At 60.8% G+C, this 27,382-nt stretch overlaps 9 protein-coding genes across 9 annotated transcripts; 6 read left to right on the top strand and 3 right to left on the bottom strand.

Annotated features, from left to right (window-relative positions):
* Nucleotides 1–706: 706 nt before the first annotated feature.
* On the top strand, nt 707–3,361 carry JDV02_008062 (uncharacterized protein). Its single transcript, XM_047989622.1, has one exon. It carries the CDS (start codon nt 853–855, stop codon nt 2,710–2,712), a length of 1,860 nt encoding a protein of 619 aa, XP_047845626.1. The 5' UTR covers nt 707–852; the 3' UTR covers nt 2,713–3,361.
* A 300-nt stretch (nt 3,362–3,661) lies between these two features.
* Nucleotides 3,662–5,724, top strand: JDV02_008063 (Microsomal epoxide hydrolase). The gene is made up of 2 exons (XM_047989623.1): nt 3,662–5,473; nt 5,530–5,724. Exon 1 carries the CDS (start codon nt 3,841–3,843, stop codon nt 5,245–5,247), a length of 1,407 nt encoding a protein of 468 aa, XP_047845627.1. The 5' UTR covers nt 3,662–3,840; the 3' UTR covers nt 5,248–5,473; nt 5,530–5,724.
* Nucleotides 5,725–7,441: 1,717 nt separating this feature from the next.
* JDV02_008064 (uncharacterized protein) lies at nt 7,442–8,779 on the bottom strand (the record flags this gene model as incomplete). Its single annotated transcript, XM_047989624.1, has 1 exon — nt 7,442–8,779. One exon carries the CDS (start codon nt 8,777–8,779, stop codon nt 7,442–7,444), a length of 1,338 nt encoding a protein of 445 aa, XP_047845628.1.
* A 4,589-nt stretch (nt 8,780–13,368) lies between these two features.
* JDV02_008065 (uncharacterized protein) lies at nt 13,369–13,731 on the bottom strand (the record flags this gene model as incomplete). The annotated part of the gene is made up of 1 exon (XM_047989625.1): nt 13,369–13,731. The coding sequence occupies one exon, from the start codon at nt 13,729–13,731 to the stop codon at nt 13,369–13,371; it is 363 nt and encodes a 120-aa protein (XP_047845629.1).
* A 4,852-nt stretch (nt 13,732–18,583) lies between these two features.
* Nucleotides 18,584–19,463, top strand: JDV02_008066 (uncharacterized protein; the record flags this gene model as incomplete). Its single annotated transcript, XM_047989626.1, has 2 exons — nt 18,584–18,869; nt 18,943–19,463. The coding sequence occupies 2 exons, from the start codon at nt 18,584–18,586 to the stop codon at nt 19,461–19,463; spliced, it is 807 nt and encodes a 268-aa protein (XP_047845630.1).
* A 243-nt stretch (nt 19,464–19,706) lies between these two features.
* Nucleotides 19,707–20,983, top strand: JDV02_008067 (uncharacterized protein). Its single transcript, XM_047989627.1, has one exon. The coding sequence runs from the start codon at nt 19,785–19,787 to the stop codon at nt 20,895–20,897; it is 1,113 nt and encodes a 370-aa protein (XP_047845631.1). The 5' UTR covers nt 19,707–19,784; the 3' UTR covers nt 20,898–20,983.
* A 639-nt stretch (nt 20,984–21,622) lies between these two features.
* LDB19_2 (Endocytosis regulator) lies at nt 21,623–22,702 on the top strand (the record flags this gene model as incomplete). Its single annotated transcript, XM_047989628.1, has 1 exon — nt 21,623–22,702. One exon carries the CDS (start codon nt 21,623–21,625, stop codon nt 22,700–22,702), a length of 1,080 nt encoding a protein of 359 aa, XP_047845632.1.
* A 261-nt stretch (nt 22,703–22,963) lies between these two features.
* Nucleotides 22,964–23,638, top strand: JDV02_008069 (uncharacterized protein; the record flags this gene model as incomplete). Its single annotated transcript, XM_047989629.1, has 1 exon — nt 22,964–23,638. One exon carries the CDS (start codon nt 22,964–22,966, stop codon nt 23,636–23,638), a length of 675 nt encoding a protein of 224 aa, XP_047845633.1.
* Nucleotides 23,639–24,280: 642 nt separating this feature from the next.
* JDV02_008070 (uncharacterized protein) lies at nt 24,281–25,687 on the bottom strand (the record flags this gene model as incomplete). The annotated part of the gene is made up of 6 exons (XM_047989630.1): nt 24,281–24,401; nt 24,462–24,684; nt 24,747–25,106; nt 25,161–25,247; nt 25,336–25,493; nt 25,557–25,687. 6 exons carry the CDS (start codon nt 25,685–25,687, stop codon nt 24,281–24,283), a joined length of 1,080 nt encoding a protein of 359 aa, XP_047845634.1.
* Between the last annotated feature and the right edge of the window lie 1,695 nt (nt 25,688–27,382).

The following is a 27,382-nucleotide window of genomic DNA, read 5'->3' on the forward strand; positions in this document are numbered from 1 at the left end:
GCGGCGTCGACAAGAAGCAATTCCATGCCATCCATGGCCGGGGGGGCCGAGGCGCCAGTGGGCGGTTCCTCCTCCGTCTCTCCCCCCTCGCTCCCGCTGGACTCTCCAAAAAGCAAGCTGAGCCGTGCGCGCATTATTGCCTGTCTGCGCCGAGACTTGGGGCCTGCACCGAGACATGCGATGGATACCGGGCAGTCGGTATGGGATTTGGGGCTGAATTGGCGGGCGAGAGCGGAGTGGGAGGTGGGATTGCGGTATCACGCGTTGGGCGGACAGAGAGACATGTTGCTGTTGGCCCGACGGGAGATGGGGAGTGCTTGACAATGGGAGCTATCAATGGGGACCTCGCGATGCGGGTGGCGATGGAGGAGCATGCCCGTGCCCGCCTCACACCTGGCGAGAGCGGTTATAGTTAGCGCATCTCTACCGCCTGGACAGACCGGAGAATGCTATCGATAGCCCACCTGAGCGCACCCGACCGGCCCCTCCAGGTTCCTCCATACTCGGGGCCCTTTGAGGTGACGTCCGTCCACTGGGCCGCTGCCCTGAAGTGCCCTGGTCTCCCAGGGCCTTGGTGGGGAGACGCCGTTCCCGCAGCGTCAATCACGCCGCTAGTGGCCCGGCAATGGGTCCCCGGGCTAATCATTTCACTTCATGCCTGCCGCTATCATCTGTCTTAACTCCGTCCTCCCCTCTCCTCCCGCCACCGCCTCTCTTCGCCCACGCTTCGAACTCATCCCGTCTTCATCCCCTCGCAGCCAGCGCACTCTTCGAAGTCAAGCCCGAATCACCGCCGTTACACTGGCAAACACACGAGCGCCCAGCCGCTTGGTGCGCGGCGGCTCCGACGCCATGGTCGGCACCAAGCGACGTCGCTCGCCTGAGGCAGACGACGGCACACGGAGACGCGGGCATCACGACGGCGACGAGCATCGCGACGCGAAGCGCCTCCGCTCCCACTCACCTCTACTACCCTCACAACTATGCCGCACGACGCGCCAGCTGTCGTCCCGGCGCGACGTCTTCGCCACTCTCTCCGACGAGCTGCTCCTGCGCATCCTCTCCTTCATGGACGAGCGGGCGCTCCTCGACGTCTCTCCCGTGTCGCGGCGCTTCCACCGCGTCGCCGCCGACTCACAGCTCTGGCGGCCGCACTACTACCGCCGCTTCATCCTGCCGCGCGCCCACCGTATTCCGGGCTTCCGCACCGCCAACGTCCGGAGCTCCAGCAAGCTCCATTACTCGAGCCATAGGCACATGTGGGCCGACGGCGGATGGGGCCGCCGCGGAGGCCACGTCCTCGCTGACACCGCCCCCGCCGACAGCGATGCGGCCGCTGCCATTGCCGACTCGGTCAACTGGAAGAAGCAGTACCGCCTGCGGCACAACTGGGCCCGCGGCCGCTGCGCCCTCGACGAAGTGCCCGTCCGCGAGCCCGAGCGCAGCCCCCCACCCGAGTGGCAGACCCTCGTCAAGGTCGTCGACGGCCTGGCTGTTACCGCCGACACCGAGTTGGGCCTGCGCGCCTGGGACCTCAAGACGCGCAAGGCCATTGCCCAGAGGAACATCCGTTCTGCCGACGGCGTGTTGTCGCAGCCGACGTGTCTGGCCGTCGATGACCAGCACCTAGCGCGGGGCATGCTGGACATTGCGACGGGCTTTGACGACGGCACCTTTGGCATCTGGCGGTTCGACGCGAGGCGGAAGAAGCTGACGCTGGTTCATCGCCAGGCCAAGGGCTACTTTGGCGAGCTCGTGGCTGTTGCGTACAGACATCCATATGTGCTAACGGCGACGAGACTGGGCTTCATCACGCTCTATACATTCGATCACGGTGAGCAAGGCACAGCAGGAGAAGGTGCGGGAGACGCGGGGCCACTGCCTCGGCAAGACGAGCCATCCGCCCCACGAGGCAAGGACGCCGAAGATGCTCTGCTTCCGCCGCCGCGGCAACTCACTTCGCTCAAATCGCATAGCACACGTCTCCCGCTCGCCTTGTCAATACGAAGCATGGCCACCTCGGTGGTGGCCTCGATCGCGTACACATTCGACGCCGTTGGTGGATGGGCCATTGGCGTCCAGGATCTTGACATCAAACCGTCCGAGACGTCCCGGCCGGATGTCGTTTCTTCGCGTGTCGCCTACACCTTGCCCACACAGACACGCAAGTCGGCAACGCCCTCTCCCGACTCGACGCCCACGCGGACCGCGGCGCGCTCGCCCAGGCACGTCCCCGGCTCAAGGAACGCGGGCGACGACGATGACAACGACGACGACGGGCCCATCCGGCTCTGCTACAGCCACCCCTACCTCCTGGCCACGCTTCCCGACAACACCCTGGTGCTTCACCTCTGCACGTCGACGGCTACGTCCCTGTCCATGTCCCCGGGCATCCGGCTCTGGGGCCACACGTCGGGCATCTCGGACGCGGAGATTACGCCGCGCGGTAAGGCCGTCAGCGTGAGCACGCGGGGCGACGAGATTCGGGTGTGGGAACTCGAGGGCCGCGTCGGTGGCAGCAGTGTGGAGGTCAAGCCCAGGCTGCACGACGATGCGCCAGGCAGCAGCGGCGACGAGCGACGGCCAGGCTCCCGGGGCTCGGATGCGGGCGAGGACAAGAAGAACTGGGTGGGGTTCGACGATGAGATGGTGGTGGTGCTCAAGGAGGCACGCGACGGGCGCGAGAGCCTGATGGTGTACGACTTTACATGAGTCCATGCATGCAGAGCGATTGGATGCGGGCGCCTCGAGGCAGACATGGGACTGACGCGTGATGGCTGCTTAGGAGCCTCGGGCACCCGCGGCTGATGGCTCACGAGGGGCTCGCGAGGCAGACGAGATGGACAAGATGGCCGGGCAAGCATTGGCTTGGCCCTGCGGCGTCATCCCGGGACCTTGCACCTCACTGGCCATGCCACTGGCCTCAATATGATTACGACTGCTGCGCGCTGGCAGGGACAACTGTCGGTGGTCGAGGCTCGCGAGAGCTCACGGCCCGAGCCTCCCCCCGTCGGCGAGGAGTCGACGTGGAGCCGGCCGCCCGCCAGGCATAGAGGCCGTGGCAGGGGCTGGTGATGCAGCCTTTTCAGAAGCTGCAACGTTGAACCGCAACGGCAGGTGTGACGGCACCGCTGCTGCCTGCCGCTGCTCGGCAACGAGGGGAGCGTCTTCATAGAGGTGACGATGCCGGGACAGGAGATGAATATGTCGGGCCGAGGAAAGCAATGAAGGCACTGTAACTCTACAAGCAACAATGACGACGGGCCTGCAAGGCAACAAGCCGCCCAAGCTATGCTAGTATACACCTCTGTACTTCATATTACACTAGAAGTGGAGCACATGCTACCATGTTTTGACTGGCAACATAACATGCCGTAAAGTGGTACATTCTCGGCTGTAACGTGCTGGCAAACCAGTATCATTTGTATCAACAGCAACGCTAGAAGAAGTGAGGTAGGGGTGCTCGAACATGCTTTTACTATATGGCTCAGCATGTGCACATATGGGCGACACGGGGCGAGTCCATCAACTCAGCCCCATTGCCTTCATCGACCGCCCCTGTTCATCATCGTGGGTACAGGCAGTCGTTCATACAGCAAGTTCGCGAAGAAGAGAAATAAAATAAAATAAAAAGGGGCTGGCGAAGTCTTCACTTGCTCATTGCCAATATAATGAGTGAGTGCTGCTGACTCACGCGCTCAATCGTGGATGCGACGTAAACTAAAATCACTCCCCGATGCCAACTCATGGCGCGATCAATAATAAGAGGAACATGACCACCACCACCACCACTGTCATCGACTCAACTCCCATCCCACCACCACCACCATCATCATCATCATGCCGTCCCACGACGACACGCTTTCTAGCCCGCCCATGGCGCAGTCCCACGAGGAGGAGGGGGACCTCCCGCCATTGCCACTCCCCGCCGGAATCACGTCGCGCTTCGTCGACACGCGGCCCTTTGGCCTCCGATACCACGTCCTCGAGGCCGTCCCATCATCATCATCATCACCATCTTCATCATCATCACCATCCGCCTCCTCATCGACGCCAATCGCCCCCTCGCCCCGCCCACCCCTCGTGCTCCTCCTCCACGGCTTCCCCAACCTCGCCTACGACTGGCGCTTCGTCATGCCGGGCCTCGCGCGCGCGGGCTACTACGCCGTGGCCTTTGACCTGCGCGGCTTCGGACGCACCACCATGACCGCCGCCGACGACGACCCCTCATCCTCCTCCTCCGGGGACGGCTTCACCCCGCTCGCCATGGTGCGCGACGTCGTCGCCCTCGTCCACGCGCTCGGCTACCGCTCCGTCCACACCCTCGTCGGGCACGACCTCGGCGCCTTCGCGGCGGCCATCTGCGCCCTCGCGCGGCGCGACCTCGTCAAGTCGCTGGTCCTCATGGCGCATCCCTTCCGCGGGCCGCCCAAGGCGCCGTTCGGTGGCGCGGCGTCCGCATCGCTGCCTTCCCTCCTCCTCCCCCCGGAAGCACCGGCCGCATCAGGATCAGCGGCGGACCGCTTCGACCGCCTCCGCGACCCGGACATCCATGCCTCGCTGCGCGCCCTGGACCCGCCCCGGCAGCACTACAAGTGGTACAACGCGTCGCCCGGCGCGGCCGCCGAGTGGAGCTACCCGCAGGGCGAGCCGCTGCGGGAGTTTCTCCGCGGCTACTTTCATCTCAAGTCGGGCGATGCGTGCCGGCGGGACGAGGTTGACGACGATGACGGTCCGCGGCCGCTCGGGGCGTGGACGGCGGAGCGCCTCGCCGTGATGCCGCACTACTACATTATGCGCGCGGGCATGTCCATGCGGGACAACGTGGCGCTGGACATGGCGGCGGAGCAGGACACGGGGCCACCGCAATCGCCGCAACCGCAACCGCCCGAGTGGCTCACGGAGCGAGACCTGGACGTATACACGGCGGAATGGACGCGAACGACATTCGGCCCCGCGCTGCGTTGGTACGCCGCGCTGACGGGCGATTCCTCGGCGTCGGCGCTCGAGCTGCGCGCCCTCGCGTCGGCCAAGATCGGCGTGCCGACGGGGTACGTGTCCGGGGCCCGCGACTGGGGCACGTACCAGGACCCGGGGGCGCTCGAGGCCATGGAGGAGGGCGAGAGCGTCGAGCCCGGGTGCTACGCGGGGACGGCGCTGCTCGAGGGCGCGGGCCACTGGGTCAACATGGAGAGGCCTGGGGCGTGCGTCGACGAGATCCTGCGTGTCGCGGCCATGGTTGTGTGATGGTGCATGATCTGCGGATAATGGTGACTGCTGTACATGTACTCCTGAGTCCTGAGTCCTTATATGGAGTCAACATGGGGCATGGCTTGTATGAGCTGATGGTATAGTGGTATTTCCCTGCTGATAACGTTGTAGACTTGTGCCAATACGCAATACACAATGACATTGGTCATGGACTATTATGTCATACCATCTATACCATCCCATCGCGAGCCCAGTTGTATATGTACGCACTAGTCAAGTCGTTTCAAGACACGGCCTCACTGACTGATAATCCATCAGTTGTCGGGGGCATACACCGGCAGGGGCCAACCTCTCACTCGACCTTGACCACCACGCGACAAAGCCTTTCCCGCCAGCAGTCCCCAGACATCAATCCGAAAACAAGGCCTCTCCCCCGTTCCTTTCCCCATTTCGATACTGCTTGGCTCTATGCTTCTTCATGATTCACCTGTTCAAGTCGTCTGCACATTTACCCTACCCTATATACAAAAAAAACTGTCACTCGCTCTCACCATCGCGCCTTCGGGAAACAGAACCGTAGATAAACCAAATGCACAACCCAACTCCCCCATCGACCCGCTACGCTACAGTGCGCTTCCACGTTTCTCCATCCGTGCCCATCGAGAGAGCTAATACCTACATGAATGATGCCCCCGTCATCATCACCAGCCACACACAGCACGCACAAGCCTCTCTCACCCGGCGCCCCCGCCCAGGCCCTTCCCAAAGTTGGTTACTGCTGTAGCTACAGACCCCGCCCCGCCCCGTCCAGCCGTCCGTCCGCCCCACCCGGGCCTGGCACGCCGCCCCCCCCCCCGCCTTGTGGCTCGTGGGCCCTGCGCTTGCTACCCCATCCGTAGGGCTGAGAGGCGGCGGCGACGGCAGGACAGCAGGCAGGGCAGGAATCGGCAGTGGTGTCCCCTCCCCAAAAACTCCCCCTGGCTGGCTCAAAGGCACCCCTGGCACGCACCACCGTCCGATATTGTCTGCCCGATCCCGCCCATCTGGGCAAGGTGCCCGTCCGCCACCAGGCCATTCGCTCTTGGAGCGGGAGACCGACACGGCCTGCAGCGATGCGCAACATGGAATCCCAGCCCCCCCGGCTCGTGCGGCCTGCACCAGCTAGTCCCCATGGCGGGCTAGTCGTGGTCACGTTCGTCATCTTTGCATTTCTCGAGGCCATTCGCAATGCGTCGTCTCGTCTTGTCTCGTGGACAGGTCGGCAAATATGGCATTGATGTGGCGCCGCTTCCAAGCACGTGGATGCGGCGCCGTTACCTATCTAATCCGCCTTACTCGCCCTGCCCTTCACATGCCAAAGCCAAAGAACACCAAGTGAAAATGGGAGCAAGAAATGTGTGAATTGCGCGGCCGGAGCGGGTTGTGCCGCTGGCCTCCTCCCTGGGTATGTCCATCACGGGCACCAGTGCCATGCCGGTCCAAAAAGAAAATTCCTCGACAATCGGGCGCGGCGATGCCCGTCAAGGGCTCGCTTGCCCACGTCTCCTTCCCTTGCCAACCCCGACGCCCAAGCGCTGTTTGTCTGTCCTGCCGGCGGCCGATTCCATGGGCGCCCTCCCTTCCTCCCGTCCGTCTCCCTCCCTTGACCGGATCCAATCTGGTGTCTCCGCGCGCGCAAAGACAAAGCGCAAACGCCAAGCATGCATAGCCCAAAACCCTACCGATTCAATGCAGCAAGTGGTCATGGCAAGACCACGTCAACAAACAAACCATCGCCAACTAGACGAGGACAAAGGAAAAGGTGGAGTGGGGTGACGTGATCGCAGTGGGGGTCAGCCGTGTGCGCACTCCGGGTATCGTGCCAAGTCCCTCGTGTCTCTGTGCTGTGTATCGAGTGCCCAATGTGCCGTGCCGTGCCGATGCTATGGAAAATGGTGCCAAAGTCAAATTGTTGAACCGTGTACCAAGTCGTTGAATCCCGGGTCCCGTCGCCGGGCGCGCCACCGGCCGGCGCAGCCGGCATGGAGTCGACCCAGGCAACGAATGCGTGTCGGTGCAATGTTGACGAGGGGAAAAGGAAAGAGAAAAGTCATAGGAAAAAAAAGCTGCCAAAACTGCCATGGTCGCATGCAAATGTAGTTGTGAGTGTGCGTGTGTCGTAACCATCAAATCGTGAGAGAGAAAAGAATGTCGCCGTCCATGTCGTGGTGTGATGCAAAAAGGCCGCTCCCTATAGGAACTGCCGCATGAAGCGCGCGTCCAGCCAGCCCACCTTGTCAAAGGCAGTCCACAGCTTCGAGGCCTTGTTCACATCAATCTTGCACGCCTGCTGCGCGTCCGTCTTGCGGAACTCCTTGCCCACGTGAAGGCACTGTAGCCGCCGCTCAAAGATTCGCCGCTTGCTCGTCAGGTACGTCGCGCAGTCGAGCCGCAGGTTGCCGGCCAGCGTCACCTCGTCCGGGTGCAGCAGGTGCCGGTGCGCATCGTTGCCAAGGTCAATGGGCTGTCCCTTCCAATCCACCTTGAGGCTGTTGGGCCGGTTGGGCAGCGTGCTGAGGGGCGGGCAGTAGTCGGGCAGGGCCTCAAAGTCCTTGTCCTCTCGGTTTGGCGCCACGATCCGGCGCGATGGCTCCGGCGTCGCGCTAGTAACGCGGCCTGCGGGTCTGGTGGCGGATCTCGCAGGCGTCGTGGCTGGCACGTTGTTGCGGATCGCCCGCGGGGCACTACCCTGGCCACCCTGTGTCTTGGACACACGGTCCGTGTTGCGGTGCTTGACGGGCTTGGCCATGATGGGCTTCGCCGGCATGATGGTCGGGTACCGCTGCGCCCCGGCCCGGCGGTCGGCCTCGAGCAGCGCGCGGTTCTTGCGCAGCCAGCCTTTGCGGTCGGATGTGAAATGCTTCATGACGTGCGAGCGAAAGGTGAGAGCGAGCTCGTAGTCCTCGCGGCGCGGCGGCGCGACGCCGGCAAAGATGCTCTCGGATCGGGCGCGGACGTGTTGGTCGACGATGCGCTGGTGCTCGAGTTCAGCGGGAGCAAAGAGAGGTGCTTGCGGAGGGCTCGAGGGCGAATGCTCGTCGTGTGGATAGAGAAGAGGATCGTGCACCGTCGACTGGCTCGAGGGCGGCGTGACTGGCGGCGCCGTCGTGGTCGCAATTGGTTTGCTATAAGGCGACACGGGTGGCGACATGGGCAGCGGCTGGTGCGCAGAGGTAGGCCGGCCGGCGCCATGGCCATCGTGACTGCCCGATGCCCTGCGGGCCATGGATATGTTTTGGCTGAAGCTGTCGAGGACCGCCTCGGGCGGGGACATGAGGCTGTTGATATCGAACTTCTTTGTCTTGTCCATTGTGTGAGAGGGCACGGGTGGTGGAGGCATTGAGCCTCGCGGCTGCTGGTTGGGATGCGGATTGGAAGCCATTGGGTTTCCAGGAGAGTGTTGGTGATGACGGGGAAACGTTGAAGAAGAAGAGAAGAGGGGAAGAGAAGACGATGCGTCCGTACAAGTAACGGGAGGCTTGTGACTCTTGTCGAATACTGTGGAATAGAGTGTTGGTTTGTCAGCCATTGGATGGGGTGCGCAGTGCGCGTTGCGGCTGGTGGTGGTGAGGTGGTGATGAGAGCCTGGAAGCAGCAGGACGGGAGACACTGTGGCAGTGGGTGGTGACACAACCAGGCCTGCGGCCACTGAAAGACTGACGTGGACACCGGGTGGCGAAGGCGCCGCGCCGTTGGGTGACTGGACGGGGTGGATGCCCTGTGGTCCCAACGAGGCAGGTACGTGGCGGGTACCTTCCGTCAACCCGGCAGTGAGGTTAGGCGCCCGCGAGCGGCGGTGTAGACGGGCGGGCGCAGTGCGGTACTTGTCCGGTACCTAGCGTGCACCCCGTCTTGTGCCTGGGCTGGTCTGGCTTTCAATAGGCGTGCGTCTGCTGGCTGCGCGTCCGCGCCTCGCCTCGCTGGCTCGGAGATGTGATCCGGAGTCCGGAATTAAGTTTGCTGGGGCTGGCTGACCTGGTCGGAGTTTGAATTGTGCCGCCGCGGAGGGCGATGGATGCGATTGTCCGAGTCCAACAGGCGCGCGACGAGGGGATGCAGGACGACGAGACGGGGAGCGCTTTGAACAGGAAGACGGGCGGTGACGCCGTGGAGGAGCGGGCGCAGTTTGATTTATGGGATGGCTGCCGCAACTGGCTGGTCCACGGCGCTGGTTCTGCCCAAGGCGGCGGGCGGGCTCTTGTGGTGGTGATGGGGGTAGCCCCGTGAGCGCTGGAGGGGAGGAGGGTGGGGATGGAGGGGAGGGGGGAGGGGTGTGTCGATAGTGTGTGTGTGTGTGTGCGTATGCGTGTGCGTGTGCGTGTGCGCGCGTGTGTGCGTGTGTGAGTAAGAGTGAGTCTTGGGAGACGGAGAGAGAGAGAGAGAGAGAGAGAGAGCGCTGAGAGTGAGAAGCAGAAAGACAATCGGCGTCCAAGGCAACAAGACGCCGAGGGCGTGTCTCGAGCAGCCACCGGGTTGCTTGTCCGAGCGTGAGCAATCACGACACAGCCGCTGTCAACCCAATTGCCTGCGCCGCCAGCTGCAATGTCGTCAACGGCGGTGGGGGTGCTGTGCGCAATTGGCCGTAATCATTGGCAAATTGCAATATGCAGCCATGCAATGCGATTGCGAAACGCCGCGGAGACAGGAGGGGGCGGCGGCGGCGGCGGCGGGGAGGGGGACCCTCTGCCCTTTTGTGGCTCTTTCCTCCTTGTTGAGATGGCGGGCCACAACCGTCAGGCCACGATGACTGACTGGGTGCCGATGACTCTGATTAGACACGCACGCACGCACGCAAGCAGAAGAGACGAAGAAGAGTGTGAGATTCCAGCCGCTGCCTGGGGAATTGGGACTGGACTGGGGCCTGGGAGGGCACCACCACCGACTGACTAGGCAGACAATGGGTCCTTGTCGTTGATACCCGACCGATAATGGAGAGTCGCCGCCAGGCTGGATGGGGAGGGACTAGGACCCTCTCATTCACCAACGGGCGGTGCGGGCGCAGAGTCTTTTGGCACACGCCCCTGGGGCCAAGGAGGGACGAACAACCTTTTGGTGTGCCGAGTCCGTGATTGGGCCTGGTTTTGCGTTTGCTGCTGGATGAGCTGAGCAAGCAGCGGGCTCACCATCGATTGTTGACGCCGATGACGAAGAGAGCCTCCAAACGGGGCTGAATTGACGAGGAGGGCAATGACAAAAGCCTGGCCTGGCTTCCTGCCTGGCTGACGAATCTGGGCCGATGTCGCGCGCGCAACGCTGATGCTGATGCCGGTGCTGATGCTGTTGTTGATCCTCCTGGTGGTGGCTGTCCCGAAAACGCGGAATGCGATCAATGCAGACCAGCCCGGCGACGGCGCGACAGTGGCGGGGCGAACGGCTGACGATGCCTGCCTAGGTACCACTAGGTAGGTGATGGAGCGTTTAATGCCGAGGCTGACGGGCGTTTGCACCAGGCAACAACTGTAAGTATTGTATTGTCGAGCCGCGCGTTCCAGAGGCAATTGGTCAATTAGGTCCGATGCATCGGATGCTAGCTGATGCGATGGCAGAAGCGGGCAGTACCGGTAAATGAGATCTTGGACAGACACATGGGAGGGAGAATGGGCCAATGCGATGTCAATTTGTATGAATGAATGGGGGAAGCGACAATGGCGCGAGGGAGAATGGGGAGGGAAGGGACCAGCGAGCAGACTACAGCAGGCAATAGCGGTCGGTGCTGTCGTACAGACAATTGCGGCACCGACGCTCCCTCTCACAGGCACCAAGCTTACAAACGGGATACATCCATGATAGGGCGGAATGGTTGGCACAATAGCTCATGTCAATCGGCGCACCCCTTCCTCGTTGCTGAACAACTTGGCGAGCGCAACGAGCGAATTAAGGGATGACGCTGCAGACGAGCAAGCAAGCGGGCGTGTCGTCGTCGATGGCTCGCCTGTTGTTGAAACTTTGGAAGTGCAAGAGGCACGAAGGTACGGGACAACAGTCAAGAGCGGAGGCAGGGGGGGGTGTGCGCAGCAGTCCTGGGAGCACCAGCGCCGCGAGGCTTGATGCGTTCAACTGCCTCGCTCCTTCACTCACGACCCCAGAAGGACGGGAGGGGGCGGCAGGCGGCGTTTCCACTGTCGACTTGGGTGATTCCACATTGTTAAAGCCGCCCGTCGAGCGAGCGACCCTGGTTAGAATACCCTGGAACGTCGTCCCTTTGGGCATTTTTGGCTCTCGGTTTTTGGGCGCCACGACCTGCCATTGCCACTCTCGGAGCGCTCCCGTCCACTGCCATGTGCTCAGTCCTGGGGGCCTTCATCAGCGTCCTGGACGGGCCACGTGAAGGCATTGAGCACTGTCCGGATGCTGGCAGGCTCGCACCTATACAGCAGTGGCAACAGTCGCAATAGCAATGGCAATTGTCGGCCGCCCGCCCAACAACACAACACAGCGACGCTCTCGGATGTGCTGTATCCTTTTTGGTTTCAGGAGCAACTGGCAATGCGACGACGCCAGCGGACAGGTAGGTAGGTCCCGGTCCCCGCTCCGAGACGACGCAGGGCTCCCCATCGGCCGTCGTCAAGACGTTGGTGATGCGGTCGGGGGCTGTGAATCCACGGATGCATCATCGCTGATGAGAGGGAGACGACGCCAGCAGCAGACCAGACAGGACAGGACCCGACCAGGCAGGGAAGGGGAGTTGAGCGAGGAGGGTGTGGGTGGACAAAGGCAAGGAAGGCAAAGAGAAGGGAAGAAGTGGTTTGCTAGCGCCGCCCCCTCCCTCAGCCAGTCAGGTGCCGCCGACACCCCAGGTCATCAGGCACACCAGACGCCATGCCACGCCGTGATTGGACCCCTGCTCCACCAGGCCAAAGATAGCACCACTTGCCGCCGCCGCCGAACTGAACTGGACCAAGGCTGGTCTGGGTGGTTGCGTGGGAAGAAGGGAGGGAAGGAAGTCATCGGGGGGGGGGTTGCTCGCGCCTACCCTTTGCCATGATGGGATGATTGATCCTTGGCTCCCTTGTCCGTAGGACCTTGACCCTGTTCGCAAACGCTGGGTTTGTAGGTACTTAGGTACCTCGGAATGAAAGGCAGGGCGACCAAGCAGGCTGGCTGGCCTACGACGAATGTGCTGCGCTGTGCTGCAACTGCCATCGCTGTGTGTCGTAGCACGACAGTCGTTGGCTGGCGCTACGACTGGCCCAGACGAAGGGCAACAGCACAAGGTCGCAGCAGTACCGCCCTGCTCAGCCCAGCCCAGCCCAGCCAGCACCAAGTAGGTACATACCAGCAGCTCGATCGATGCACGGCAGCACAGTGGAGCAGGACAACGCACGAAGTATGTGCATACTTACAATCCAGCTCGACGCATCAAGAAAATGCTTGGCCTCTGTTTCGCCAACACCCGTCGATGGCGCGCTGCTCGCGCAGGCAGCCTTCAATGTCCGTTGCCGATGCCAAGCGAGAGGAACGCATCTCGCCCCGCATCGCCCCTCCAACCTCGCCCCTCCAGCTCATTGATGAATGCAAAGTCGACAGGGGATTACAGAGCAGAGCAGATGGCCGAAAAAGGCCGCAGTAGGGAATGCGATAGCAGCCGCGCCTGAATTGGTGCTTCGGGTGCCGTGGGCTTCTTCCGTGCCGTGGGCGACAACGAGCAACACAGATCATCGTCCACGCAGCAGCCAGGGTACAGTGACGGTACGCACGGAGGGACGGTGCCAGGGTAAGGCAGAGGGTACCTGGCATAAGTCGCGTCGTTCTCCCGCACCGCCCGCCCAGTCAAGAGCCAGCCGCCGTCAGTCCTTCGGGGGCCCTTGATGATGAGTGGCCCCAAGGCGCATCTGCTGTTGGCTGGGGGCGGGCGTGTGTGCAGGGCGCCGCCGCGCCCGCCGCAGACAGACACAACAGGAAGACGGGAGGTGGAGGTTGCACGACGGCAGCCGCCGTGAGCCAACCCCGCTTCGCCTCATTCTGCTGGTCCAGATGGGCGCCATCAATGCTGCTGGAATTGTCCGTTTCCGCTCTTGCTGGATGGCTGGCGCTGGCAGGCCCGCGTCAGCGCGTGCTGCCTGGATGTACTTCGTAGGCGCTGCTGGCAGGGCAGGCACCGGGACAATAGGTGAGGGCTCACTCTGCTTGCGACAGGCCCAGATCTGTCTCGCGTGCTGCTTGCTTCCTGGTCCTTTGCGCAACCTGTGCGCTCGACCATGGCGGTTGACGCGAGCCAACCCCGTGGTGTGCGCGAAGTGCCATCGGGAGTGGCCTCGCCCTCGATTTTCCTTGCATGCTTTCTTGCTTTCGCCCACCGGCGCCCTTGTTCGTGGATGCCCAACATGGCCGACGGAGCTTTCCTCTGCTGAGAGCGTCCTGGAATCTGAGCGAGCACCCAGTGAGTCCCCTTTTGCTCGTTGTCTTGTCCGCTTGGGCTCCATTGTCGGCGGGCGGGTCTCGATTGACCTGCCGGTTGCTAGTGCCAGTCTTCTCAGACATCCATGGTCATTGGATGCGCATATACATGCTGTCGTTGTACGTCGCAACGCCGCTAAGAATAACCCTCTTTGTAAGCCGCTCGAGTCTTGTCTTGCTCACTATGTAGACGGACCCAACAGTAGGTCGGTCGGTCTGCGCTGTGCACAAACGGCAGCGACAGTGGGCGCGCCGCAGTCAGACGCGGAAGCTTGCATTTCCAATCTGCCCGAGGAGGAAGTCCGTCGAGGGAGACAGCTGAGCCGTCCATTGGCGATGAGGGAGGGCGGCGATTGGCCAATTCTCGAGATGCTTGAGACGAAGGCGCTGCCGCGTGACCCCTCCATCTCCTAGAGGAGGGGGGGCGACGCGATGTCATCTGTGCGAGCACATCTCCTGTACAGATGGGGGTCCCTGTACGGTGTGCCATTCTGCACTCTTACTGCGCTCGCTTTCGTAGCACATCGATACACCAAGGCTGTCGGCCAGCGGGGGCAGGCGTTGGACTTACACCCCGTCCCAGTTCTCGCAGCGCAAAACAGCATGCTTCGCCGTCACACACGCAGTGGCCCAGCCAGCCGCACCTCTCGCTCATCGTTCGTCGACTGACGTACTCGGCGACAGACCCATGACGGAAGAAAGAAAAAGAGCAGCAGCAGCGGAGTCTCGTCGAACAGACTCGGCGCCTGACCAGAGGCGTCGGCGGCAACGATTGGCGAGGGATACTCGACGCAAAACAGTCACAGATGCATGAGGTGAGTCACAAGATGGAACCCCCGGGCCACTGGCAAGCCGAAACAGCAGGTGGCACGATGCCGCGTCGGGATTAGCGCATCGCAAGGGGTGGCGCAGCAGCCGAGAGGCAGGAAGGAGGGGGAGGGGCTCCTCCCACAAGTACCTATCGATAAGAGGCCCCCAAACTGCCGGGCGCTCGCTCACAGGATACCTTATTAGGTACCTCAAAAACTGCGCTGTTGATGAGGTGGACAGTGGATGCCTGCGAGAGGCATTCGGAACGTTGAGAGGTTCGTCCTGGTCCAGCCGCCGTGTCGCCACTCGCTCCCACTTGCCCTCCATGGTTGGGGGAGTTCCACGGGTGCCCTCCCCTGCGCTTGCACCCGACGGCTTTCACGGGCATTCACCAGGACGGGAGGGAGGAGGACGTGGTGGTGGTGGTGGTGGTGGTGGTGGTGGTGGTGATGCTCCCTCCTCTTCCTCCCTGCGAGCGCCAGAAGATGCGCGCGCTGCTGAAGTTGGGGCCCAGCCACCTCACATATGGGGGCAAATTGGAGCGCAATCACCGGCCAAACCGCGTCGCGTAACCGGCTGGACGCTGCCCGAGGTACAGCGACGACGAATTGCCCCCGTTTGCGTTCGCATTGCGCATTGCGCCTGCTCGGCCGTCCGCCGTGGACACCAGAGGGCCGCCTCATGGGCAAACGTCATACGCGAAAGGCCTGCAGCGGTCGGCGGCGGCGGCGGCGGCTCGGAGGGGAGGGGAGATGGGGAGGGAGGGGCAAGGGCCAGACGGGCGGGTGGGCAGGTGGTCATGGCGGCCACGCTGCTGGGTGGAGGGAAGGTGGTGGTGGTGGCTGCGGCAAGTGCGGATTGGGGGAGGGGAGGGGGGGGTTGTTCCAGTTCCCGTTGTTCCTGTCCGCCGGGGCAAGACCTCAGTGGCCTGAGGCACTTTCAGCGGACGTTCTGGTGACTGAGCTGCCTGTACTGGGGGCCCGGGGCCCTTGCGTGGCCCTCTTCAGACTGGAGTTTGGTCACCAGGCCAGGGCGTGTGCCTAGCAGGCTGTCACACCCGTGCGTGCCAATGACCTGCATGACGGGTGGATTGGATTGTCAATCGAGTCTGTCCGTCCGTCCCCCATTCTGACGGAAAGGAATTGCCTTTCTTGTCCCTATTCACTGATCTCCAATGACCGGTTGCTTATAATTGACGGATGAGATTGATGGTCTGGCTGCCTCTCTATCTTGCACAGCGACCCGTCCTGCTTGGTCACACGCACATGCCTGGTAGAGAGACAGGCACACGCATCCGCCATCGGATCTCGGATTTAGGCACCTGCTGGTGGTTCGCGGAGTTTACGGGGCCTCACATGGCGCGCCTCGCGCACCTTTCCCTCTCGCTCTTTGTCTCGCTCTCTGCCGCTCTGTTCCGTGCGAGTCGAGGAGCACCGCCGTTGCCGCACGGCTCAGGCGCCTGCGTGCTCGTTGCGTTGTATGTTCATACGTACAGTACATGCACCCCAGGCCTGCGGACATGTTCGTGTTCATTTGACCTATTCTTGGGGACTGACTGAGCTGCTGCCGGGCCGGACGAACGGGCGCATGACCGGACGCACGCATATGGCATGCCGATGAGTCCTGCACGTCCGTTTGTATCAAGTATATAACAGACTCCATATGTGTGTGTACATGAGTGTGTGCAGATCTGCTCCTCCGTATCTACGCACGCACGATGCCCGCGCGGGAGGAGGCGGCACATTGTGCCCCTGCGCCGTTCGTTGCCATGCCGCGCGTGCCTACCCGTGGATCCACCACCGCGGCCCCGTTCCGGAGCTCCCAAGATCGTTTCTTTCCCGCTGGGGCGGGCGGGCCAAAAATCATGATGGAGGAGAGGAAGACCATCTGCGCTCACGAGTTCATGGAGGCGGATGGTGTCCGCCGCCGTGCCTTGTGAAAGAACGAGCACACAGGATCGGAACAAGATAGAAAACCATGCTCTCTCATTAAACACAAGCACCACCAACACCATGCCCACGCCACACCGTCTCTCGATTCCCCCCGTCCCCGCCGTTGCAGCCATCTCCGGGACCTCCCGGGGTCGGGCGCGAACGGTGGGGAGGGGTTTTCGACGGCGCGCCATGCGGCAAACGGGGACCATCGTGACTGCGTCGGATGATAAGCCGCCGTTGGGGGTTTCTTAGATGGTGTTCCGGCCTTGCTGGAAGCCGCTGCGCAGTGCATGCACTGGGGCCTTGGGGAATGTTGATGACCATAACGGCGGCGGCTGCGGCCATGGTCTGCAGGCGTGGTCACTTGACGACATGCAAGTACGATATCCGCGTGCGACCCACGGGGGTGACTGAGACACACGGCGGGTGGTGTCATTTCCATTGTCAACGGGGGGCTCGTGAGCGCTCCACCCTCCACGCGCAGTGTGATCGACATCTCATCTCGCTCATGGTGCCATGCTCTTCACCCGCGCGCGCGCGCCGTTGTAGGCTCGAGGCTTGGCCGAGCTAGCCCGTGATGCCGGAGGAGGATGAAGGTGCTGGTGCTGGTGCTGAAGCGTTTGGGGAGGTGGCAGTGGCCGCATGCCAATGCGGGAGAAGACGTCGAGGCGAGCGGCGCAGGATGGCTGCGTACGCCCATGCACCACCACATCTTGTATGCCGGCATGTTGCGCATGAACCGTCCCGATCCCGCCGCCGCCGTGCCACCACTGCAACCATGCTTTTCTGCTGCTGCGGAGAGGGAGACGATCGGCTGCGGGAGAGTGAGATTGTGCACGCGGCTTTCCTTTCCGCCCACACCCCCGTGTTGCCCGGCCCGCTGCGTCTGCGTGACTACGACAGCCAACATAGAAGGATATGTGCTTTGCACTCACGACGAATCTTTGACCGGTTGTGATATGAGCAACCCGTGAAAGCGCTGCTGTGCTTCCAAGTCTTGGATGCGGTGCGGTCGTATCGTTAGAACCGTCGCTTTCGAGTCCTGCCGCCCCGTGCCGACATCCTCCGCATGTTGATGCAGTCGGGTGGAAACAGTCCTGCCTGTCAAGGGTGTTAATGCGACTCCAGGGTCGATGGGGCCTCCCCCCCAGATCGCGGCATATATCGCGAAATACAAACGGTCTACTTTTACATACAACGTCCTGCACGCACTCGGAGGCACGTCTTGTCGCATTCGCGTATCCTTCCTCGCAACGGCATGGGTCATGGGACATGCTCACGTCACTTTGCGTCATCGACTCCGGCCGCTGCCTGCCTGTCTGCCTGTCTGTCAACTGCGGCCCCCTCCGGAGCGGAGTGCCGGAGGTTTGGTGGGGCCGCGGCCGGCGACTCCATCCCGAAACACGGAACCCCGGTGAGCGGGGCCGAAGGCGCGGGGCAGGTCTCTGCTCAGAGGCAGGGTCGGCGCGCGGCAACATCGTATCCGACGCCGCTTGAGCACCTGGAGTGGTTTATTGGGCGGGGGGGAAATCACTTTGGGAGAAATGAACCCTCAGCCATGGGTACGCTCCCCAGAGGTCTCTCTGCCCTAGCAGCGGATGTCTGCTGCCAGTCTCTATAGGACCCCAATCCGTCCGCAGTGGCGACATGATGGCATCCATCTATGCACGTCCTCACGCCCCGTGAAGCGCCTATGCTACGAATCTAGACTTGAACCCCTTCAGTCTGCGCGTCACCATTTCAGACTCGAACTTCCGCGCCCGCCTCTGGCGCCATGCTTCACTACTGTACTGGGGCTTTTTAGCCGCTTATTAGGCCGCAGGCGCGTCATGCTACGTGCTATGAAGTCAGTAGCTTCCCCGTGCAGTGATAGTTTCCGTCGTCAGCCCTCGTTGGGTATCGCCCCTGCCCCACGATTGACAAAAGCCCCCTTCCCCGCTCATTTAAAATGCCACCGGACCGTCCTTCGCGCATCTTGTCTTGAGAATGCCGACGTCCGCCTGCTTCGGATATAGCCCCGGCTATGTCCGGCGGCGTCGGCGGCGTCATCGGCGTCGCCCTCGAACATGATATAGATGAACGGTGATGCCGTGCTCCTTAGGTAGGGCCGATTGTGAGTTGGCGATTTTGCTACATCGTAGACCGAATTTGGCTCGACATTTTCTCATCTGCGAGTGGGAAAAGGGACCATCATGGCCGAAAAGGAAGTCCTCTTCATTACCGGCGCGAACCAGGGGATCGGCCTCGAGACCGTAAAGGCGCTGTTCCGGTCCGACAAGCCGTACCATGTCTTCTTGGGAAGCCGCTCGCTCAGCAACGCCGAAGCTGCCATTGCCGAATTGACGAGCCTGTTTCCGGAGGCGAAGAGCAGCGTCGAGCCGGTGCAAATCGACGTGACGGACGACGAGTCCATCCAAGTGGCTGCGCAGCTCATCGAGTCCAAGTTTAGCAAGGTGGATGTCCTCATCAACAACGCTGGTTCGTCTCTCTCTTTGCGTATCGCCTGAATTGCTATGCTATGAGACGGTGACACTGACCATGCCGTGAGCAGGCGCCGCCTTCGACACCGCCTTCGCAGCCGACGCGCCCAACTTCCGCGCCGTCTTCAACAAGGCGTGGGACGTCAACGTCTCCGGCGCACAGGTCACCACGACGGTCTTCGCGCTGCTGCTCATCCGCTCCGCGGACCCGCGCCTCCTCTTCCTCACGTCCGGGCTGTCGACGCTCAACGGGGCCTTTGACTCCTTCATGCCGCCGTGGGCGCCCAACCCGGCCGGCGGCTGGCCCAAGGAGGGCCTCATCGGCCACCAGGGGTACAAGTCGGCCAAGGCCGGGCTCAACATGCTCATGCTCACCTGGCACTGGATCCTGCGCGAGGACGGCGTCAGGACGTGGTGCGTCAGCCCGGGGTTCCTGGCCACGAACCTCGGCGGGCGCGGCGCGGATGTGCTGCGGGCTGCTGGCGCGGGGGATCCGGCCAAGGGAGGGGATCTCATTCGAAAGGTGGTGGAGGGGGAACGGGATGCGGATGTGGGCAAGGTCGTGACGCAGGACGGGGTGCAGCCGTGGTGAGAAATGGAGTGAAGCTACGAATTGCATTTTGTAAAGCCACGAGTATTGCTGCGGCTGTCGGCTAGCATTGATGACTGCTGTTGCTGTAGCTTGGTAGCCTGCGATAGCCTCAGTTGCTGCAGGTCCCACTGTAAAGGCGGACGCGCGAAAATAGATGTGCGTGTGGGAAGATGGTTCATCTCGTGCGGGGGCTTGAGGGCTTGATCTGGATATGTGAGTCATCATGATGGTCAGCAACGGGATACTGAGAGGACAACGTCGACGGGATGATCTTCTCCCTCAACCGCCAGGCCCCAGCCGCCAAGCCTCAACTCGATTGCAATGCTGACCTTGCTTGTGTCACTCGCCCTCACGGTTCTCGACATAGCGTTGACCTTGGTGGCAACGCTGGCCACACGGGCAATAGACTATGTAACCCGAAGCACCACCCACCCGCGCTCTTCGAGCTCAGGTCAAGACACGACGCTGTCCGCGTGTAGCTACCGTCTTGACAGCACGAGTCCTTTGACCGTGACGCTGCCCGGCTATCGTATCCTCAGCTACGCTCAGTTCGGATCAAGATCGCCAACGGCCAGGACAATCTTCTTCCTCCACGGCTGGCCCGGCTCTCGCATCGAAGCCACCTACCTCCACGAAGCAGCCCAGGCCAACAACGTCCGCATCATCGCCCCTGACCGGCCTGGGATCGGCCAATCCACCCCCGACCCGAATCGTACGCTCCTTTCCCATGCTGACGATATCGACTCGCTCGCTCAGCACCTCGGCGCGGACCACTACGGCGTGCTCGGCGTCTCGGGCGGCGGCCCGTATGCCCTGGCCTGCGCCAGAGCTCTGCCCGCCGACAAGCTCAGGGTCGTGGGCATCGTGTGCGGCCTGGGTCCTGCCGACATTGGATACTGGGGCATGTACATGACGAACTACCTGGGCTGGACGTATGCATCGCGCTACACCCCGCGCTTCCTCGGATGGTGGTTCAACCGCGAACCGACCGCGCGACTGGACCTAAGCCGGCGAGAGCGCATGGACCGGCTGATCAAGGGCTTCGACCGGTCGCAGGCGAGCCTGCCGCCCAAAGACGCCAGGATCTTTGGCGACGCAGACGTGATGAAGGTGCAGATACGAACCGGAGAGGAGGTGAACGCACAGGGCGGCGGCACACAGTCCTGGCTGGTGCAGGACATGAGGCTGCTTGCATCAGACCCCAAGTTCGACGTGGCGGACATTCGCAAGGACTTGAGGGTGATGCTGCTGTATGGGGAGGCGGACCGGAACGTGCCATGCAGGCATGGCGAGGAGATTGCGAGGAGGTTGCGTCGTCGGAGAGGGGAGGCAGACGAGAGAGTGACGTTGACGGTGAAGGAGCATGAGACGCATGCGAGCATCTTCTTTGACTACAGAGATGAGATTTTACGGGACATGGCGGCGGCGATGTAACGTGTAAGTGAGCCAACCCGCTGGGATCGCGTGCATGTAGGATAGTCATGATGTCTTTGGAAGAGGTCATTGGTGTATATAATCGCTACTCAATTTTCACATACTTGGGACGTGAAAACGCTGAGGCACAGACCTGAGCAAATGACCTCGATAGAATGTGGCAGGTGAAGGTATATGTAAGTTGTCTCATGCGACACCGTGATGCGTCGTGCGGTTCCGCTTTCACCCGTGCTGACTGACAAGCGCAGGGCGCCGCGACGACCATGACATCATCAATCGCAAGCAGCTCACATCGCTGCCGCCGCTGTCCTCTGCCTGCGCAAGCCGGGTACAGGACGCGTCGGAGCTCAGCATGTACGTGATGCGGCTGCGTGGGGGGTTGTGTTGGCTGTCGCTCATGCATGCCTTGTTTGGCTGATCTCGGACCGACAGTTTCTGTTTCTGTGACTCGACACATTGAGACCCCCGGATTTATGTCACGAGGCACGATGAGACGTCTGTCTCTCACGACGCCCTTTCCCTTTCCCACTAGAACGGCCGGGCCACATGGCTAACAATGTTGCGTTGCGTATAAAATTCGACGCCGCGTTTTGATGCTCGTCCAGCGTCCAACATGAAACAACACCAAGATATAGATATAGGCGCTACGGGATAACGACAACGAGATGCTCTCACTTTTTTCGCGCTCGGCGCAGCAGCACGCGTCCGTCCGTCTCTCCTGGCGTATGGAGAATCCCATCGTCGTTTTTGACGATAGTGCGACGGACGACGACGCCGACGCCGACGGGGCCCTCTTACACGGCAAGCTGGAACTCATCGTCGACGAGGACAGCATCGACCTGGTGACAGTGCACGGGGTTCTCGACCAACACATCCTCTACAAGAAGCCTGCGCACAGCTCCTGTGACGATTGCCTACACAAGCACAAGACCCTAGCGCAGTGGCCCTTTGCCAACCGCCTACAACGCCTGCGTCGTGGCGTGTATACCTATCCGTTTGCCTGCCGTCTGGACATGCGCCTCCCCGCATCGTTGGACACCCCCATCTACGCCATATCGTATCATCTCAAGGCCGAGGCAAAATTCGCAAAGGCAGGCCACGCTTCGATAGCAAGCGTCGCCGCGGAACGCCCCGTCAAGATCGGCCGGGCCACCGTCCGCTTGCCGCCGCCGCTCCCTTTGCGCTCCGTCACGGAGCATCGTTCCGGCCCCATCGAGATAGCACTGCGGTACTCCAGGATTGTCGATCCCACGGCGCCCAATAAGGTCGCGCTGCAGATATTCCGCTCTGATGATTGTACGGGCCTGTGGACGCTTGTGCGGGTGACGTGGAAACTCACTGAAAAGGTGCGAGTCGTTCCGTCGGCGTGCGAACGGCACAAGACGAGCGCATCGGAGGGACCCCCACGGATGAGCGCGCAGGTCCTAGGCAAAGGAGTGCTAAGCGGCGAGTGGCCTTGCTACGACCATGACAGAGGAGGAGAGGGCTTGCAATTCGAGTACTCCCTCGACGGTGATGAGCCGCCGCCGCACGATGGCCGACACAGTACGTTTACGTGTTCCGGCGATGTTGACTACGGGAGCAACGCGAGCGTCACGCACAGCTTGGCTGTATCGATGATGTTCCACCGCGAATCCCATTCCGATAGAAAGGGATCGAGAGCGGACGACCCGGAGAGCAGAATCGTCCAAGTACAATGCGATGTCCGTCTGGCCAGATACTTTTCGCGCCGGGAGAGGGAAGATGCGGACGCCGCTCCAGCGTATCTCGACCTCGCGCCTGGTCCTCCGGACTATTCATGCTAGTCAAGAGGGTTCATCATCGTCACAGCGATCGCGGTGTTGACTTTGCAGTGGCTGCGAGGAGGCCACAGCATTGTGGCGGCTAGGATAGAGTCGGCGGATCTTGACAGGCGCGAGACCCGACGACGGTCGGCAAACCATCCCGATAATAAAATCCACAAGAGATCCACAGCGCGCCCCTGATCGACAACGTCAACCCTTTTACAAGCGCCTACATACACCACGCACATCCATTTCCTGCAATTGCAGCGCCACAACGGCATCATGGCATCATCTCTGTCCCCTGACATCCTGCTCATCTCGCTCAACAGCCCCCCCTGGTTCGACGAGATGTACGGCCCGCTCCTCACCGCCCTCGGAACCAAAGCCCACGTCACGCGCGCCGAAACCGCGAAGACGGCCGTCCACGCGCTGGCACGGCTGCCACCGCCCTCGGCCGTGCTCGTCACCGACGAAGCCCTCACTCTGGCCGCGAATCGCCACGTCTGGCTCGCGACCGTCGGGTACGTCTGCGGGGGCGGCACGGCCGTGGTCGCGGCCATGTTCCCCAGCTTCGTCCAGCCCGACAGCATCCAGCCCTTTTTCGCGCAGGCGGGCGTGCCGTGGGGCAGGGGATCGTACCACAGGACGACCCTGACGCTGGATAAGGCGGTGGTGGGGGATGACGTCGCGGCGACAAAACTGCCGTCCGCATATAGCCAGAAGGCCGTCTTCGTGAGCAATGTCGCGCCAGCGGACGCTTGGTACAAGCCCGACGACGACGACGACCCTGAGGTCGAGTCGAGTGGCTTCTTCTCCTCCGGCAGCAGCGCCAGCGTGGGCGGCGAGACGGCGGTTGCATTGACGCGCGTCGGAGCTGGGAAGCTGGGCTACGTGGGCGATGTGAATGCCGAGACTGGTTCCGACGTGGTGATTCTCGCCATGTGTGGGCTCGCCTAACACCACAGCCTGAACTTTGGAGGAGATTTTTGTGAGAGTCTCGCCCCACGCGCCTAACGACATCAATATAAGTACAGAAGCAGCCGCCGTCGTAGGCCGGGGGTTGCCGCTGTTCAGGGGAATCAAAGGACTGTGTTGAATGCTGTATGGATGGGAAATCTACGAGTTGGCCCGTAGGCCTCCCATGCTGCAGCTAGCAAAGAATCGCAATGTTCGCTCAAGAGCTGAAGACGGCTCTTTGGAATCGGCCCAAGGTCCCCTAGTTATCAATATGCTGCACGAGCGCGTCGACCTAATCCAAGGTAGACGTGCTGTCCCCTTTATGCGTCGCCAAGTCCCTCTGCGGCCGTGGCTCTCTAGATCCGTGATATCCAATACGACGTAACAACTCAGTACTTAACAAGATAGTGGGACTGTGGGCTGACGGACGTACAAGGTCCTATCCATATCGTCCAATGTGCGGCCTTTGGTCTCAGGTAGCAATAAGGCGGCCCAAATAAAGGCCAAGAGCATCCACCCGGAAAAAAAGAACCAAGTTCTATAGCCGAGCGAGTTGAACATGTACGGGAGTGTCTTTGTGATGGCGAATTGGGTGAGCCTTTTCCATCGTCAGACACGCAATGGTCACACGACACCGGCAGGTCAGTGCTTTCTTCCGTACCACTGTATCGATGCAGCCCAGGTCCCCGTGAGGGTACGCAGTGCTCCATGGAAGATCTCGGCCGATACGATCCACGGGATGCCATTGAGCCCAAACGACCAGCTCAGAGGAGATTTCATAGTCAGCAGCAGAGGGGAGAGCATATAAGTTAGGCACACATACAAGACGGAGTATACCATGATCATGGCCGTAGCAGCCTTGCCAACTGCCGCCGTAGAGGGCGACGGAGCCTTGCCAGCTTTGATATTGTCTGCGGGACGTCCGGCCTTGACGTATGCGCCCACGAACCAGAGACAAAGACTAGGGACCCCTGGCCGTACACTTTTTGCGAAATTCGCTTCTTCCGACAGCCGGATGCGGATCATGTCGAGTTCTTCTGCGACATCTAGAAAAAACCGCGATCAGCATGCCACCGCACCGACTTGTCGTGGACGGGCGCAGGCGAACAGGGATGAGAGCGAGGCAGTTTTCTGAGACGCTCCAAGACTTGCGTGGCTTGCTCTTGTTGGTCGTTGCGCATCAGCCAAAGCGGACTTTCGTCAAGGAAGAATGCTTCAACGAAAAGGATGCCCGCGGAGATAAGTTGCACGGCCATAGGCAGCCTCCAGCTCGTCGCAGAGTCGGGGTCCATGTGCTGGTCAATGCCGTAGTTGACCCAAAGCCCCACAAGGGTGCCGACCTGGTAGGCAATCTCGAAGAAGCCGGTAAGGATGCCTCGGATGGGCACGATGGAGAGCTCCGCGATGTAGCTCGGGACGGTGGCGGTGATGGCGCCGCACGCGATGCCCGTGAGGGAACGGCCAACATCTTTGCCGTCTAAGTTAGCATAGGAAGCCTGTGACGTTTCGTGCTTGTACGCACAGATAAACGACAGCTGATGCGTTGCGCAGACCATGAGGGCCGCCCCGACGAGGAAGACGACCACACTGATTTGCAGCGCGCCCTTTCCTGCCGGCCATCTTCGTGACTTGTCACAGGGTCAGTCGGTCTCACACCGCCGCCGCAAGGGCCAGATCCGGGCACATTTTTCGCTTACTTGGGAAGCAGAGCAGCGCGCCGAGAAGCTCCCCGGCCTGAAAGGCAGACGTAATATTGCTCGAAATGTCCGCCGCATGGTCCTCGTGGATGACAAATGACGCGGCGAAGCTTCGGCGGGCTATCGCGGTCCCTATAAAAGCCGAATCGTACCCAAATCTAGAAGCGCATCGAGTGAGTGGTCACTCCTCCAACGACAACCATGATGTGTCACGAACCTACAAGATGGACCCCATGGCGATAATGACCGCCTGGCTATATAGCCGCCAGCTGTACGCCTCCTGCGGTGTTGGTCGAGCCCCTGCGGCGTAGATGCCGCCCAATTGATGACTGCCTTGATCGCCGTAAGGCATTGATGATGTCATGTGCTCCTCCGGGACCGATACGCGTTTCTAGTCGGGACCCAGGAGCGGTCGCGACGCGGGGTTTGGTACATAATAATGTGGTGTCACCAAGAAGCCGTGCGTTTTGACACTGCCGCAGGAACATGTCCGGACGCGCGGAAGGAAGCCATAGTACGTACGTACGTACGTACATGTACTTCGTAATACGTTCGCGCAGAGATTAGGTATTTGGACACTGGCCATTTCTATCGGGCCATTGCAGGTGAGTTTCAAGGCATCGTCGAGCGGCGGCAGCAACAAAGGCATAAGGCATGGGCAGTCGCACTTGAGAGAAAGATCTTGTTGGCAAGGCTGCCATTGAAGGGCTCAGGTCGCATTTGAGACCGAAGTATGCGTCCATAGAGGACCGGCATGTGGATAGTAACGTCAACTTGTAGTATATGCATGTGTTGCCACAGCTCCACATCAAAGCAACGCACCGCATACTGGCTGTGTTTACTTGCGGTAGTCAATTTTGCGAGTCCACAGGGGCAGCCCGTCTACTGTCTAAAGAACATGCAAATTTTGCTGCACAACACTCTTGTCTTGCGCCCTCGCAAAGGCCCAACGCATATTGATGCGGATTGTCGCGGGGCGTAATGTCACGGCCCCCCCAACGTGTCCGCGTTTTGCGCCCTGCTCCGCTGACGCCGCCCATAGATGGCCCATTCTGATACTTTACACCCGGCCCTTCTCACTAATAGCACCGAAAACGCTCGTACGTGCCGTTCGATTACGTGCGAAAACCTACCTACTTACGCGCCCCCCCCCCCCCGCCCGGGGCTATAGCTAGGCAGAAGTCATAGCTACTATGGGCACACGCACGTTCTAGATAGAGAAGCCTTTCCGCATATTAAGTATACGATACGACTAGAGTTTAACTACTAGATTATAGACGTAAGTATTACATAAAGTGACTAGTATCCGCAAGTAGATATATAAGTTACTGGTTCTAGCCCATTGAACTTTGAGAGTACTACCAGCCCTGATCATCTCTTAACCCAAGGAGAAGAACAAATCCTGCAAACTTTTTTTTCACTCAACATGTTTTGGCATCCCACGCTCGCCCTACTTCTTTTCCTGTCTCTCCTGATGTGTGCTATGGAAACGGGTCCAACAATGTCGGCAGCTCCAACGATGTCGGCAGCTCCAAGGAAGTCGGCAGCTCCAAGGAAGGCACAGTACAAAGCGCGCATTCATTATCCCACAATAGACGAGGCTCGGCTCGCCGCAGACGAGGAAAACCTAGATATACGCGGAAAGGTACGAATTATCTGACGGTCGTCTCGCATTCTTAACAGTGGTCATTCGTTTTCTTAGCACGCTAACGACGGCCTGAGAAAAGTGTGTGCAGGGACTCTGCTCTTGGAACATCACTTATGCTGCCAGGGCGGAGACGTCGCCGACGCGGACACCTTATTGGTTCACGAAACCTTTTAAAAAGCTTAGTTCATGCGGTCGTGGACTCGTGGTAAGAAATTGCAATATAGACCGTTGCATTACAGCTGATAATATGCTGACTCCTACACCCAGTGCAAAGATACTCCAGGTTCCTACTGCGAGGTTGACCTTGAACGTTCCACCCCCAACAACATGAAGCGTCGCAGAGCCAAAATAACCTGTAAAGACTAGGATAATAGGCCAGTTCTCCGCGTTTATGCTTTG

The sequence above is a fragment of the Purpureocillium takamizusanense genome, chromosome 8 (assembly GCF_022605165.1).
Source record: "Purpureocillium takamizusanense chromosome 8, complete sequence".
NCBI lineage: Eukaryota > Fungi > Ascomycota > Sordariomycetes > Hypocreales > Ophiocordycipitaceae > Purpureocillium > Purpureocillium takamizusanense.